General features: G+C 44.9%; 1 protein-coding gene across 1 annotated transcript in view; it reads left to right on the top strand.

The window, feature by feature from the left end:
- LOC144609696 (GRB10-interacting GYF protein 2-like) overlaps nt 1-17451 on the top strand; it is a 134801-nt gene that overhangs the window by 85437 nt on the left and 31913 nt on the right. Inside the window, 6 exon segments of the mRNA XM_078428199.1 lie at nt 1283-1380; nt 3548-3655; nt 8928-9028; nt 9649-9737; nt 12038-12172; nt 13500-13643. Of these exon segments, the coding sequence (XP_078284325.1) occupies nt 1283-1380; nt 3548-3655; nt 8928-9028; nt 9649-9737; nt 12038-12172; nt 13500-13643 (675 nt within the window).

Raw genomic sequence — 17451 nt, 5'->3', positions numbered from 1 at the left:
AATGGCGGTGCTGGCTCGAAGGGCCGAATGGCCTCCTCCTGCACCTATTGTCTATTGTACGTTTGTTTTATCCTAAAACCAGGGACAATTTACAGAAGCCAATTCATCTACAAACCGGCACATCTACCCTTTCTTAACAGTCTGTCCCTTATTCTATAAATAACCAAGAGGATGGACATGTAGAATTGTGATCTACACTCAACCCTATTGCAAATGTTACCGTGTCAGCATATTGACGGTAAATTAAAATGTCAGCATTTAAACATGTCGTGTTTCCTCAGGCTAAAATTTAAAATGCCAGGCTTGTCTAATTTTTATTAAAAGATTGATTTTATTCTAATTTTATTCAAAGAATGCGCAAGGAACTGACTCCATAACTGTTGACTGGAATTGCTATTGAGGGGGTGCAGTGTAGGTTTACTAGGTTAATTCCCGGAATGGCGGGACTGTCGTACGTTGAAAGACTGGAGCAGCTAGGCTTGTATACACGGGAATTTAGGAGAATGAGAGGGGATCTTATCGAAACATATAAGATTATTAAGGGGTTGGACACGTTAGAGGCAGGAAACATGTTCCCAATGTTGGGGGAGTCCAGAACCAGGGGCCACAGTTTAAGAATATGGGGTAGGCCATTTAGAACGGAAATGAGGAAAAACTTTTTCAGAGAGTTGTAAATCTGTGGAATTCACTGCCTCAGGAGGCAGTGGAGGCCAAGTCTCTGAATGCATTCAAGAGAGAGCTAGATAGAGCTCTTAAGGATAGCGGAGTCAGGGGGTATGGGGAGAAGGCAGGAACGGGGTACTGATTGAGAATGATCAGCCATGATCACATTGAATGGTGGTGCTGGCTCGAAGGGCCGAATGGCCTCCTCCTGCACCTATTGTCTATTGAATGAGCAGCATATGTCAGTGGGCTTATACCTAGTTAACTTTTAAACTGGTCGCCAAAGGAATTCCAGTCTCGTTCTATTCCACATTAGGTTTCACATTTGCTTGTACAGTGGCTTTCCAATTGCACTCCGGGTGGAATGCCGATTAATTTATAAATTGTTTTTTTTAAGTATAAGTCAGAAATTGTTTGCCACATTTTCATTTGATTTTTCTCCCTATCTGCATTTCGCAGGTGTCTCACCAGATTAACCAGTACAAATATTTGCCCGTGGTTAAAACCTAACGTAAATGTGACCTTGCAGTCTATTTGCAAAATTGGTTTTACAGAGTACGTGTTTATTTGAGAATAGGAGAGGTCGGATTTTCAAATGCAGTTTGTTTGGACTCGACAGGGCGATATGGACCAAGGGAGACTGAAAAAACAGCGAGAGTTGGCAGCTGCTCTGTATCATCAGCTTCAGTACCAGCAGTTTCTACAGCTCATAAACAGGTAAGGAACAAGAACACTCGCACTCTCTGAGCCAGAGGGAACCTGGAGACCTGTAGTGTTTATTACCTACCCCTCTCTTTGCCCCTCCCAGGCAAAAAAATATTGCCTAAACATGTTCCTTCCAATTGCAATCATCTAACTGAGGCAGCTGCTGTCTGAACGTTGTTAGGTGCACAGATGCCTGAGCTGTATAGACCAGATGTTTCTGGGTGAATTGGTCTCCGCAATGTTAAGCGGTTGGACACATTAGAGGGAGGAAACATGTTCCCAATGTTGGGGGAACCAGGGGCCACACAGTTTAAGAATATGGGGTAGGCCATTTAGAACGGAGATGATGAAAAACTTTTTCACTCAGAGAGTTGTGAATCTGTGGAATTCTCTGCCTCAGAAGGCAGTGGAGGCCAATTCTCTGAATGCATTAAAGAGAGAGCTTGATAGAGCTCTTAAGGATAGCAGAGTCAGGGGGTATGGGGAGAAGGCAGGAACGGGATACTGATTGTGAATGATCTGCTATGATCACATTGAATGGTGGTGCTGGCTCGAAGGGCCAAATGGCCTCCTCCTGCACCTATTGTCTATGTTGGGTTTAATTTAAAGATAAGGTGTGGAAACCGACCCTTTGGCCCACTGACTCCGCACCAACCTGCAATCTGCTTGCACTGTCAATGTCACTACACACGAGGGACATTTTACAATTTTTACCGAAGCCAATTAACCTACCAAACAATAGTGTCTTTGGAGTGCAGGAGGAAACCAGAGCTCCCATAGAAACTCCACGCAGTCACAGGGAGAACCTTCAAATTCTGCAGACAGCACCTGTAGTCAGGATTGAACCGGGGTCTTTGGCGCTGTACGGCAGTAAATCCACAGCTGCACCACTGCTGCCCTTCAGACAGAGTCCACCCATCAGACATTATAGTCAATCTCCCTGGTGTACTGTGTGCTTCCCTTGTGTTCCTCCAGCCACTCACTGGTGATATCCCACATAGGACACACTGGATTGATTGTTTTTATTACTTCGCCTTGTTTTGGCTGTCTATTAGGTCCGGCATAAATATTTTCAGATTTCCTCTGCTTGTTTGACTTATCAACCATCCTTTGAAACAGCATCCTATTCTAGGTTATTGTGCACCTCGAATTGTAATAAATTGTGCTCGTTGGCATTTGGGGCTAATTCTCCTTGTGGATAGAGTAGAGAAACTGTTACTCATTAACCAAAAGAGTCATTGCGTGGAAACAGGCCCGTTGGCACAACTTGCCCAAATCGACCAACTATACTAATCCCACCTGGTTGCATTTGGCCCATATCCCTCCAAACCTGTCCTATCCATGTACCTGTCTAATTGTTTCTTAAACATTGCATTAGTCCCTGCCTCAACTACCTCCTCTGGCAGCTCGTTCCAAACACCCACCACCCAGTGTGTGAAAATATTACCCCTCAGATTCCTATTAAATCTTTGCACCTTCACTTTAAACCCATGTCCTCTGGTTCTCGATTCCCCTACTCTGGGCAAGAGGTTCAGTGCGTCTACTGAACTATTCCCACCATGATTTTATACACCTCTATAATATCACTCCTTTTCCTCCTGCGCTCCAAGGAATAGAGTCTCAGCCTGCTCAACCTCTACCTATAGCTCAGGCCCTCGAGTCCTGGCAACATCTGCGTAAATCTTCTCTGTACCCTTTCCAACTTGACACATGCTTGCGGCACGGTGGCGCAGCGGTAGAGTTGCTGCCTTACAGCGAATGCAGCGCCGGAGACTCAGGTTCGATCCTGACTACGGGTGCTGTACTGTACGGAGTTTGTACGTTCTCCCCGTGACCTGCGTGGGTTTTCTCCGAGATCTTCGGTTTCCTCTCACACTCCAAAGACGTGCAGGTTTGTAGGTTAATTGGCTGGGCAAATGTAAAAATTATCCCTAGTGGGTGTAGGATAGTGTTAATGTGCGGGGATCGCTGGGCGGCGAGGACCCGGTGGGCCAAAGGGCCTGTTTCTGTGCTGTATCTCTAAAAAAAAATCTAAACATGTACCCTATCCAAAGTCATATAATTTTTGGTGATCTTAAAAAATGGCAGCAGGCTGCAAGGATTGGAAGAATTGCTTCTTGTGCAGAAAAAATAAATGACAATAGGAGATAAAATTGCAATGTGTCCCTTGTCCTTCCAGTCGGCAACAGCTCTTACAGTGTGCACTGCAGCAGAAAGCAAACATGACGCCCCAACAGCAGCAGCAACTTGTGCTGTTTCTTCAGCAGATCCAGACCCTCAAATCCAGGTAATGAAGTTAACTATTAATGTCCTACATTGAGAAATAAATACGATAGAACTGTCTTTATTTTAATTGCAATGTTGTTAATAAAGTGCATTAATTGTAGCGAAAACAGTAGGCTGTCAGGAATTTGTACTTCAACCAGAGTTGTTCAAAACATTACTTATGCGCTACCCTTAATTCATCAAGGGTAATATGAGCAATTAAGTTGAATGGTTAGCAACCAGGAGATCCAATAATTGTAAGAAAATAACTGCAGATGCTGGTACAAATCGAAGGTATTCACAAAATGCTGGAGTAACTCAGCAGCTCAGGCAGCATCTCAGGAGAGAAGGAATGGGCGACGTTTCGGGTGAGACCCTTCTTCAGACTGTCACCTATCCATGTTCCCCAGAAATGCTACCTAGCCTACTGAATAACTCCACCACTTTATGTCTTCTGTTGTTGATGGCTATTGAAAAGTCATTTAAACTTGTTTTAACTGTTTAAAAACTTGAGCTACTACTTTACTCCTTGGAATTTGGAAAGTTGGGGGTGATCATCAAAGGGAGTCTGAGGTATCTGGGGAAGAAACTCCAAAATGGTTTGAGAAGCTAGGAGTGGAATATGGCCTACATTTGGACCCTGTGCTTCAGAAGTGAAGTTAGGAAACGCTTCTCAACACAGAGGGTAGCACTCTCTTTGATAACTGGTATTTTATGGTAGAAATATTTGTTATTTTTGCTGCTTGACTTGCTGAATACTTCCAGCATTTTCAACCAACGAAGTAAAAAAATATGGGAAAGTGTTGGGTGTATGGAATTGGCTAACAGGCCTTGAACTGTAGTCTGGATCGAACCCGGGTCTGGCGCTGCAAGGCAGCAACTCTACCGCTGCGCCACCGTGCTGCCTTCTTCTGTCTGTTGCATCAATGTACAAAAGAGAACGAGTGGATGTGTAAGTCAACTGACTGTTTCTGCTGGGACAGACGCATAAAGATCAGACTTTGATTTTTCCCGGCCTGTGCCATTAACAACAATTTCTATAAAGTCACCCTGCTCAAATTCCATTTTCCCAATTCTTGAAAAGCGTCTGTCGATAAACAAGAATATTCAAGTAAAAAGCAAACACTGAAATTCGCAAATAAGAACAAATTTAAACGGTCTTTTCTTCAGATCCCAACATTGTGGAGATCGTTTAGAATGATTCATTCATTTGGCGTGTGCGGTAACTGCATCTGTAAACAATTTAATTCGTCATTGTTAAAGTACTTGAAGGTTGATTAATGATAGCTTAGGTTGAAACCAAGAGCAAATGACCATCTGAATATTACTTTGATGTACTGCTCAGACTATTTTAATATTTGGCATCCTTATTTTCATTTAAAGAAAGAGTCCATTAGGCTAATCCAGGCTCTGCCAGCTCACAAAACAATCAAATTCTCCTCTGGGTTTCTCTGTAGTAATAAATTCCCACATTTCCAGACCACCACTACCCTCTTCATCCCCCCCCCCCAATCTACCACTGACACGCACAGTGTATAGTTTGCATTGACCAATTAACTTGCCAACTTACGCGTTGGAGCTAAACCAGATCATCCAGGACAAAGTCACAGGGAGAACGTGCAAACTCCACAACGTGGCACTGCACATCCGGATTAAACCCGGATCGTTGGAACTGTGAGGCAGCAGCTCCACCAGAAGGATAATTTAGAGAAACAGCGCGGAGACGATTCCTTCGACCCACTGAGACCGCAACGACCAGCGATCCCCGTACACCACCACTATCCTACACAATTAGGGACAATTCACGTTTATACCAAGCGAATTAGCCTACAAACCTGGACGTCTTTGGAGCGTGGGAGGAAACCGGGTCTTCCCGGGAAACCCCAGGCAGGTTACAGGGAGAACATGCAAACTCCGTACAGACAGCACCTGCAGTCAGGATCGAACCCGGGTCTCTGCCGCTGTTAAGACAGCAACTCTACTGCTGTGCCAGATGTGGAATTGGCACCACCTGGTAGGTCAATAGACAATAGGTGCAGGAGGAGGCCATTCGGCCCTTCGAGCCAGCACCGCCATTCAATGTGATCATGGCAGATCATTCTCAATCAGTACCCCGTTCCTGCCTTCTCCCCATACCCCCTGACTCCGCTATCCTTAAGAGCTCTATCTAGCTCTCTCTTGAATGCATTCAGAGAATTGGCCTCCACTGCCTTCTGAGGCAGAGAATTCCACAGATTCACAACTCTCTGACTGAAAAAGTTTTTCCTCATCTCCGTTCTAAATGGCCTACCCCTTATTCTTAAACTGTGGCCCCTGGTTCTGGACTCCCCCAACATTGGGAGCATGTTTCCTGCCTCTAACGACCCTTAATAATCTTATATGTTTCGATAAGATCCCCTCTCATCCTTCAAAATTCCAGGGTATACAAGCCTAGTCGCTCCAGTCTTTCAACATATGACAGTCCCGCCATTCAGGGAATTAACCTAGTAAACCAAAGCTGCACGCCCTCAATAGCAAGAACATCCTTCCTCAAATTTGGAGACCAAAACTGCACACAGTACTCCAGGTGCGAAATCACTAGGGCCCTGCACAACTGCAGAAGGACCTCTTTGCTCCTAAACTCAACTCCTCTTGTTATGAAGGCCAACACTCCATTGGCTTTCTTCACTGCAAGTCTACAATTCCTACTACAAAGAGAGCAGTTGTAAAGGGAAGGATGGGAGGCCAAATAGTTAAATGTCAGCTGCATTTTTGGAAGATTTTTTTTTAATGCTCAGTTTGGTTAATGTTGCACCAGCAATGGGGGAGAATATTTATATTGATGATACAGACATTTAAACATTCATATTAATTTATTTGTAATATTTTAAATATTGTGCATGCCCAGGCCTAGTAGAAGAGAATTAGTGGGAAGTTTGCATTTTATTGTCGTGTGTGCTGAGGTATATATATAACATATAACATATAACAACTACAGCATGGAAACAGGCCTGTCCGGCCCTACCAGTCCACGCCGACCATTCTCCCTGACCTAGTCTCATCTACCTGCACTCAGACCATAACCCTCTAATCCCCTCTTATCCATATACCTATCCAATTTACTCTTAAATAATAAAATCGAGCCAGCCTCCACCACTTCCACCGGAAGCCCATTCCATACAGCCACAACCCTCTGAGTAAAGAAGTTCCCCCTCATGTTACCCCTAAACCTTTGTCCCTCAATTCTGAAGCTATGTCCCCTTGTTGGAATCTTCCCCACTCTCAAAGGGAAAAGCCTACCCACGTCAACTCTGTCCGTCCCTCTCAAAATTTTAAAAACCTCTATCAAGTCCCCCCTCAACCTTCTACGCTCCAAAGAATAAAGACCCAACCTGTTCAACCTCTCTCTGTAGCCTAAGTGCTGAAACCCAGGCAACATTCTAGTAAATCTCCTCTGTACCCTCTCCATTTTGTCGACATCCTTCCTATAATTTGGCGACCAGAACTGCACACCATACTCCAGATTCGGCCTCACCAATGCCCTGTACAATTTCAACATTACATCCCAACTTCTATACTCGATGCTCTGATTTATAAAGGCAAGCATACCAAACGCCTTCTTCACCACCCTATCCACATGAGATTCCACCTTCAGGGAACAATGCACAGTTATTCCCAGATCCCTCTGTTCCACTGCATTCCTCAATTCCCTACCATTTACCCTGTACGTCCTATTTTGATTTGTCCTACCAAAATGCAGCACCTCACACTTATCAGCATTAAACTCCATCTGCCATCTTTCAGCCCACCCTTCCAAAAGGCCCAAGTCTCTCTGTAGACTTTGAAAATCTACCTCACTATCAACTACTCCACCTATCTTAGTATCATCTGCATATTTACTAATCCAATTTGCCACACCATCATCCAGATCATTAATGTAAATGACAAACAACAGTGGGCCCAACACAGATCCTTGGGGCACTCCACTAGACACTGGCCTCCAACCTGACATACAATTGTCAACCGTTACCCTCTGGTATCTCCCATTCAGCCATTGTTGAATCCATCTTGCAACCTCACTATTAATACCCAACGATTTAACCTTCTTAATCAACCTTCCATGTGGAACCTTGTCAAATGCCTTACTGAAGTCCATATAGACAACATCCACAGCCTTGCCCTTATCAATTTCCCTGGTAACCTCTTCAAAAAATTCAAGAAGATTAGTCAAACATGACCTTCCAGGCACAAATCCATGTTGACTGTTTCTAATCAGGCCTTGATTATCCAAATAATTATATATATTGTCCCTAAGTATCTTTTCCATTAATTTTCCCACCACAGACGTCAAACTAATAGGTCTATAATTGCTAGGTTTACTTTTAGAACCTTTTTTAAACAAAGGCACAACATGCGCAATGCGCCAATCTTCCGGCACCATCCCTGTTTCTAATGACGTTTGAAATATTTCCGTCATAGCCCCTGCTATTTCTGCACTAACTTCCCTCAATGTCCTAAGGAATATCCTATCAGGACCTGGAGACTTATCCACTTTTATATTCTTCAAAAGTGTCCGTACCTCCTCTTCTTTAATCCTCCTAATTTCCATCACTACTCTACTTGTTTCGCTTACCTCACATAATTCAATATCCTTCTCCTCGGTAAATACCGAAGAAAAGAAATTGTTTAATATCTCCCCCATTTCTTCCGGCTCAGCACATAGCTGTCCACTCTGACTCTCTAATGGACCAATTTTATCCCTCACTATCCTTTTGCTATTGACATATCTGTAGAACCCCTTGGGGGGTTCAGTGGAAAGCTTTTCTTTGTGTGCTAATCAGTCAGTGGAAAGGCAATACATGATTACTATCAGCCATCCACAGAGTACAAATCCATCAGAGTAGAGATTTAAAAGAGTGCAGCGATTGTAATGCGCGATTGCAGATCCACTTCTGTGACTAGCACACAGAGGTTGGGCGCCATCTTGGATCACAGGGATCTATTGTGCAAGTGTTTTAGTCTGCCAAACAGGTTGCCCATTTGCTGATTTGGGTGTCCACCTGAGGGGAATATGATCCCAGATTTTGGTTAATAAAGAAAATTATCGTCTTCAGTTTCTGAAATCATTCGCCCAGATTATTTAGTTTTCAGCTTCAGAACTGTTTTGCAATAAACATTTTTCTACTTGGTTACTGCTTGTTAAGTTTTTTTTATATAGCGATTTTCCCCCCTCCCTCCTCCACCACCCCCTTCCACCCGCCAAGAAAGAAAGTAGAAATCACTGAAGGTCTTCCCCACAACTTTTGTCCCACCAGGTGTGCAGAACAAAATTTGATTCCTCCTATCAACAGATCTGTGTCAGTTCCCGAAACTGGGTCCCTCTGGGACCTTCCATCCTCTGCTTCACAGCCCTCAGGTGAGGACTCGCTCTTGATGCTTAGTGCTTCAGGTAGCAATTGCTCCAGATTGCTGCAACCTCAACTGAAGAGAAGCAACGTAATAAGTGACATGATAGACTGGTGTGGATGTGTGTCAATATAAGTATTATATGTATATTGGATACATGTTGACAGGTTATTGCGGTGATGCTTTGTAAAGTTTAGGCTTTCCCTCGCGCTCTCACTGTGTCTGGCATACAGTCTGTGCATAGGCAACCCCTCCTCCCCCCCCCCCCCCCACCCCCCACCCCCAAGAAAAGGGCTAATGATACAGTGCGTGTCTTTTATTTTTATTTTTGTGTTCAGTTGTAAATTCTATCATCCAAAATGGCTTTGCATTATGGTTTCATTTAGAGGTCGTCGCCATTTATCGAGTGGTCGACCACCGCTGTAAAATGGTCCACAAGTCCCACCGTGTTCACTGCAGTGGCCCCGTTTCACAATGCGTGCCAGTGATGGAACCAGAGAAACGCATTGCCACTGCACGGCAGCCCCCAAAAAAGCTTTTTCCAATGAGTTTTGTATGTGCGTGTGTAACCTTGAACTGAATTCAATTGAAGACTTTCTTCCTCCACATCATGTGCATTTTCTGTTGTAGGCTGTGATGCGAGTAGTTTGTGGGATTCAGCATCTCATGGTCCGCTACTGGAACAAATTCAAAAACTCGAGCGAGAGAAAGCTTCAAAAGTAAGACCTTTGTCTTTTATTGATCACTTTTCATAATGTTTCACAGCAGCATAGCACAATATACTGACGGTACATTTTCCAAGTGGGATTATCATTTCCCGAGGGATTTCGTCGAAGAGGCCCACTGTCTTATTAAGTTCCTCAAACTCTGCTGCTTGTTCCTTTTTGAATAATTTAATCGGATTCCAAAGTTTTAAATGACGATTTTGTTCAGATTGAGCGAAAAGAACGCTGATCTTTCACTGATTTGGAGACACAAGATCCTGACTAATGGAGGAATCCATCAGTCTGTTTTCTGTTCCCTCCGATCTTTCGCTAGTGATTTTTAAATCTGTCGCCTCAGGTTGTTGACCCACTTGCAGTAGAAGCAGCACGGCTGAGGCTTGCTGGAGAGTAAATTGAGGAGTTATCCAACTTCGAAGGGAACTTCTCACATCCTGTTCCCCCCCCCACAGCTCTAATGTTGTGTCTGGAACAGCCGTGTAAGAGACCATGGAAACCAATCAGCCATGATCACATTGAATGGCGGTGCAGGCTCGAAGGGCCGAATGGCCTCCTCCTGCACCTATTGTCTATTGAGTCTCTGCCTGTTGTCATTACAATTCCATTAGTCCCATTCTCCCACTTCCCTGCAACCTTTTCTCTCTCATATCTGTCAGCTTTATCTCAATTATCCAGCCTTCGCTCCCATCTACCTACACCAAGGGCAATTTCCAGTAGCCAGTTGACCAGCCGGTATGTCTTTGGGATGTAGACACAAAATGCTGGACTAACTCAGCGGGACTGGCTGACCAGAACCCCTCCTCTGCATCTCAAAGATCAGTCTGAAGAGGAGTCACGGCCGGAAACGTCACGCATTCCTTCTCTCCGGAGATGTCTGGAGAGAAGGAATGCGTGACGTTTCGGGTCATGACCCTTCTTCAGACTGATCTCTGAGATGCAGAGGAGGGGTTCTGGGGAACCGACCAGTTAGGAGGGGGAAGCCCACACGGTCGCAGGAAGAACATGCATCTCTCTGCAGCGTTCAAGGTCAGGATTGAACCTGGCTTTCTGAAGCTGAGGCAGCAGCACTGCTGCACATTCATGCATGTTTTTGAACACTGAATTTTAGTTTAGAGATACATCATGGCAACAGGCCCTTCAGCCCACTGATTCCATGCCAACCACTGATCATCTATTCACATTCCTTCTCTCCTGAGATGCTGCCTGTCCTGCTGAGTTACTCCAGCATTTTGTGAATAAATCCATTCACATTAGTTCTGTACTATCCCACTAGGCACTAGGGGGGCAATTTAGAGGCCAATTAACCTAAAAACCGGCACATCATTGGGACGTGGGAGGAAACTGGAGCACCCAGAGGAAACCCACGTGGTTACATGGCGAACAAGCAAACTCCACATAGATAGCACCCAAAGTCAGGATCAAATTGGGGTCTCTGGCACTGTGAGGCTGCAGCTATACCAACTGCACCACTGTGCTGTCCTTCATTTTATAGTAACTCGCTTTACTCTATCTCCCTTTCCCTCTAATCAGGCATCATTCAAGGACTTGTCAAAGATCATTGGCACTCTGGTTGTATTATGTTGTGCTGTGGTCTTTACATTCCAAGAGCATGAAACTTGAAATTTAAATCTAATTGTGGTCCCATCTTGGGCAAGCAGACCATGAGGAGCAAAACCTCCCTGCCTACACTAGAAGGATGAGAGGGGATCTTATCGAAACGTTTAAGATTATTAAGGGGTTGGTCACGTTAGAGGCAGGAAGCATGTTCCCAATGTTGGGGGAGTCCAGAACAAGGGGCCACAGTTTAAGAATAAGGGGTAGGCCATTTAGAACTGAGATGAGGAAAAACATTTTCAGTCAGAGAGTTGTGAATCTGTGGAATTCTCTCCCTCAGAAGGCAGTGGAGGCCAATTCTCTGAATGCATTCAAGAGAGAGCTAGATAGAGCTCTTAATGATAGCGGAGTCAGGGGGTATGGGGAGAAGGCAGGAACGGGGTACTGATTGAGAATGATCAGCCATGATCACATTGAATGGCAGTGCTGTCTCGAAGGGCCCCCTCCTGCACCTATTGTCTATTGTCTACCCCACTTTCTCAAGTGCAGGCAGCTGGTTTTTTTTAAATGCAAGTGTGGTGAAAATGCAGTCCTAAAGCTGCATTTGGTGTGTTGTGGCTTCCACTCCCACATCTCTGTGAACCCTTCAAGACAAAGCAGGATGTGTGCTCAGGGAATTGTGTAACGAGCAAAGATGTCCGCCGTGCGGCCTCTGGTGATTGCTTGTTTGTTTGTTCGTTCAGTTAAAGCAGGAGCGAAGAGACGTGGAGCTTAGGAACAAAAGGGAAGAGGATGACAGGAAGCGGCAGGATGAAATCCGGTGGCAAGAAGAGGAGCGCAAGCGTAGAGATGAGGATGAGCTCACCAGGAGGAAACAGGTGAAGTGTCCGTGTAGTTCGTTGTCACCTACTCTGGGTCCCATGAACTTTGCTCACGTTTTTTCACAGTTGTTACGTATAGAGACACAGCGTGGAAACATGCCCACCGAGTCCACACCGGGCATTATAAGAAAATAACTGCAGATGCTGGTACAAATCGAAGGAATTTATTCACAAAATGCTGGAGTAACTCAGGAGGTCATGCAGCATCTCGGGAGAGAAGGAGTGGGTGACGTTTCGGGTCGAGACCCTTCTTCAGACCGGGCATTGATCACCCGGGCAGTAGTTCTATGCTACACACTAGGGGCGATTTACAGAAGCCAATTAACCTAAAAACCCGCACGTCTTTGGGGTGTAGAAACATAGAAAATATGTGCATGAGGAGGCCATTTGGGCCTTCGTGGAAACATAGCAGGAGGTTGAATGACTGCTCCCCCCCCATCATTAGTCCCCTACACCAGCCCTTTTCCTTTTTTTCTCTATCCAATCCTCTATTCCTTGATATCCAGGGTTCTCTTTCCTTGTACATGTACTGTAAAAAGCTCTGGTTCCGTGCTAACCAGTCAACGGAAAGACAATACATGATTCCAATCGAGACGTCTACAGATAAAAGGAATAACGTGAACAACGTTTAGTGCAAGATGAAGCCAGTAATCAGCAAGCTTATTTACATCGGCGAAACCAAGCGCAGGCTCGGCGATCGCTTCGCTGAACACCTGCGCTCGGTCCGCATTAACCAAACTGATCTCCCGGTGGCCGAGCACTTCAACTCCCCCTCCCATTCCCAGTCTGACCTTTCTGTCATGGGCCTCCTCCAGTGCCATAGTGAGGCCCACCGGACATTTGAGGAACAGCACCTCATATTTCGCCTGGGCAGTTTGCAGCCCAGTGGTATGAACATCGACTTCTCTAACTTTAGATAGTTCCTCTGTCCCTCCCTTCCCCTCCTCCTTCCCAGATCTCCCTCTATCTTCCTGTCTCCACCTATATCCTTCCTTTGTCCCGCCCCCCTGACATCAGTCTGAAGAAGGCTCTCGACCCGAAACATCACCCATTCCTTCTCTCCCGAGATGCTGCCTGACCTGCTGAGTTACTCCAGCATTTTGTGAATATAAAGATAGTCCGAGGGTCTCCAATGAGATAGTAGTTGTGGTAGGATGGTTCAGATGATCGATTGGGCCTCGTGTAGACCAGGGCTTTACTGTGCGGCATGTTAATGCACTGCAGCCCTCTGCTAACACCTGGCTGCTGGGTTTCTCGTGTGAAGGTGAAGTTTCCGTGCTGCTCTCACTCCAGCATGAATTAAGATGTCCCTTTTTGCTTCCAGGAAGAGGTGGTCCGATTTCAAAGGGAGCAGCAGGAGGAGGCTGCCCGGCGCCAAAGAGAGGAAGAGGATCGGAGGCAAGAGGAGGTCTTGAGGCGACGTGATGAGGAGGAAAGGCGACAGATGGAGGACCTCCTCCGAAAACAGGTAACTTAATGGTTCATTTTACTCTGCCTTTTACTCTGCATGCGACGCTTGTATCTAAAATAAATTGCATATTGGGTATCACAAACAGTTTGACAGCTGTCAAAGGAATATTTCGTTGCACCTCTTCACGTCTTGTCTGGAGCGTCCTCTATTTTCATGCCCTTTGCGCTCATCCATCTCCTCATCCTCTTGAGTTTCCGACGCCAACTGCAAAATATGTTCCCTTTGTGAAAGCCGATGAAAAGTATTCACTTAGAACCTCATCCGTACATTCTGACTGAGGGGAAAAAAAAGGCCCAACGCAAATTGGAGGGAAAAAGCGAGACCAAGCGCAGGCTTGGCGATCATTTCGCTGAACGCCTCCGCTCAGTCTGTCTTAACTCCCCCTCCCATTCCCAATCTGACCTTTCTGTCCTGGGCCTCCTCCATTGCCAGAGTAAGGCCCAGCGCAAACTTGAGGAATTTCTTACACATATTCCTACACATATTGCCCTATACACATATTTCCTACACATATTGCTCCAGTTGTTCCGAATGGTCCCCACTTTGTACTGGTTATTTTGCTCTTAATATACTTGTAGGCCATTTTTTCCTGACTCCACTCTGCCAGTGATTTCTCACAATCCCTTTCACATACTTGCTGGAATTTAGAAGATTGAGGGGGGAATCTTATAGAAACTTACAAAATTCTTAAGGGGTTGGACAGGCTAGATGCAGGAAGATTGTTCCCAATGTTGGGGAAGTCCAGAACAAGGGGTCACAGTTTAAGGATAAGGGAGAAGTCTTTTAGGACTGAGATGAGAAAGTTTTTTTTCACACAGAGTGGTGAATCTGTGGAATTCACTGCCACAGAGGGTAATTGAGGCCAGTTCATTGGCTATATTTAAGAGGGAGTTATATGTGGCCCTTGTGGCTAAAGGGATCAGGGGGTATGGAGAGAAGGCAGGTACAGGATACTGTGTTGGATGATCAGCCATGATCATATTGAATGGCGGTGCGTACAGGCTCGAAGGGCCGAATGGCCTACTCCTGCACCTATTTTCTATGTTTCTATGTTTACCTAACTTCTTTATTATTATTATTAAAATTTATTAAGCAGACTCATGGTCCATTAGAATACACATACAGTACACAGTATATACATATAAAATTAAATTAAATTAGAAAAGGCAACAATACCAATGTTTCCACATAGGTGACAGGTATCTCACGGCACTGAAACCAGGATTTACCAGCAGCACAATGATGGAATTCTGAGAACCATTCAATCGGCATATAAATTTAAACATGAGATTCCTCAACAGGGCATGAAACGTATTGACTCCTGCACTACAAAACAGTTCACTTGCACTGCACCACCTTGGCTTTCTAAGCAATATGCGCATGCAGTCATTATAGGCAACCTTAAGTTTATGGATGCTTGACTTATTAAACTTTATCCACAAAGGAGCAGTGTAAAGAGGAGTACAGTACGCTCTAAACAGGTTTATCTTGACATTTCCTGAGCACCAGTGGAATTTCCTAACCAACATGTTAGCTTGTGCATACAACATGCGGCGCTGTCTATACATGTCCTCATCATCAGACATTTGATCTGTGATGACATGTCCCAGATACTTAGCTTTACAGCAGACAGATAGAACCTGCCCTGACAGGTAAAATGATGGGAAGACTAGATATTTGTCCCCTTTTACTTTACAAATCATGACAACGCTCTTTTTAGCATTGTATTTCACATCAAATTGGACACCATACTCAGAGCATATATTCAACATCTGCTGAAACCCAGCACTGCTAGGAGAAAAAAACGCCAGATCATCGGCATACATAAGGTGGTTTACCAGGGTGTTACCAATCATACATCCAGTTTTACAGCCTCTAAGCTGTTCAGATAAATCATTCATGTACACATTAAAGAGGGCTGGTGAGAGTAGCCCCCCCTGACGAACCCCATTACCAACACCAAATGTTACAGAGATGTTACACCTCCCCACATTTTTTTAAATTCATGACAGGCCACTTCCATCATTAGTTCCCTACACCTGTCATTTTCCTTTTCTTCTCTATCCAATCCTCTATTCCTTGACATTGAGGGTTCTCTTTCCTTGTTAACCCTGGCTTTTAATCTTAGAGGAACATGTTGGCCATGCACTCTTGTCGTTTATTTTGAATGCTTCCCACTGTGCGGATATAAATGATCCGAACCTACGTTTGCCAAGTCCTCCCTTGACTGCATTGATCCTGGGGTCAAAGTCCACAGGTCCCTGCAAGTGGATGTTAATGAAATTGGCCTAAATCAAATTAAGATGATCATTATTGGTCCACCCTTATCCTTTTCCCGATTCACTTCAAAATATATGGAGTTGTGGTCGATGTCTCCATTGTACTCTCCCACTCACACGGACTGCCTCCACTGATTAAACAATAGGTGCAGGAGTAGGCCATTCGGCCCTTCGAGCCAGCACCACCATTCAATGTGATCATGGCTGATCATTCTCAAATCAGTACCCCGTTCCTGCCTTCTCCCCGTACCCCCTGACTCTGCTATCCTTAAGAGCTCTATCTAGCTCTCTCTTGAATGCATTCAGAGAATTGGCCTCCACTGCCTTCTGAGGCAGAGAATTCCACAGATTTACAACTTGATTAGCAACATTCCCCAATGTAAGGTCCAGTAATGCCCCTTCCCTTGTTTGTCAGTATGCCTTGCTGCATAGTGTCTCCTGGCAAGCTCTCCCAAAAAATCCTCAAAAACCTCAAATTCCTTCCTCTTTAGTGCTAATGCAGTCCCAGAGAATATTTGGGGAAACTGAAATCCCACAGTACAATAAACTTATTTTTGTTGCATCTGTCTGGTACCTGCCCACATCTCGAGTCATATAGCATGGAAACAGACCTTTGGTTCAACTTGCCCATGCCAACCAAGATGTTAGTCCCACGCTAGTCCCACCAGCCCATCTATCTATATACTAAAACTCTTGTTTGTTTGTTCCTGAACTACAGCCAAAAGAGTACACGATAGCGCGACAATTTTAGGCCCACCTTACTCACCGTTGTTCCTTTGGTGCTAATGGAAGATGTTTCATTGAAATCGGTGTTATATTTTTTAAGTTATTCACATTTTAAAGTTTAAATCTATCTCCTAGGGAGGAAGGGGGAAGGGGTGGAGGAAGGAGGATAAGGGTGGTTGAGGGGGATGGAGTGGGGGGGTGGTTGGAGTGGGGGGAGTGTAAGGGAGGGAGGGGGGGGAGGAGAGGGTGCTGCACCAATGCAGGAGCGGTTTGGGCCCAATGGATCCACTTGGTCTAATATTCCCATAAACCTTTCCTCGCCACATACCTGCCCAAATGACGCAGACCTATTTTGTATCTAAATCTGTTCCTGTTTCACCTATTGACTGTGGGGAGGTCTGTAATACACCCCCAGCAAAATGCTAGCACTCTTTTTGTCTCAAATCTCTATCCTTGTGGATTAGTTTGAGGAGCCTCTGAGGATGTCTTCCATACTCGTACTGTTAATTGTTTACATTGTGTTTTTCTTGAGTGTTATGTAAGAGATTGGAGCTGCTCCCACACCTCACAAGTGCCACCCCACATGTCTAAATGATTTATGACTCAGTGCAGTTTGAGCTTCCATTTGCCCCTCGGAAAGGGTTAGTGGTGGGAGGCTGAGAGCTGTTTATCAGAAAAATTGTAGCTAATTTCACCACACTGGTAGAGATCTCAGAGTAAACATTTACTCCAGGCATTTATTTCACAAAATGCTGGAGTAACTCAGCGGGTCAGGCAGCATCTCAGGAGAGAAGGAATGG

This window comes from Rhinoraja longicauda, chromosome 34, assembly GCF_053455715.1.
Source record: "Rhinoraja longicauda isolate Sanriku21f chromosome 34, sRhiLon1.1, whole genome shotgun sequence".
Lineage (NCBI taxonomy): Eukaryota > Metazoa > Chordata > Chondrichthyes > Rajiformes > Arhynchobatidae > Rhinoraja > Rhinoraja longicauda.
Note: the sequence above shows the minus strand (reverse complement) of the source record. Positions and strands in the feature narration are given on the sequence as shown.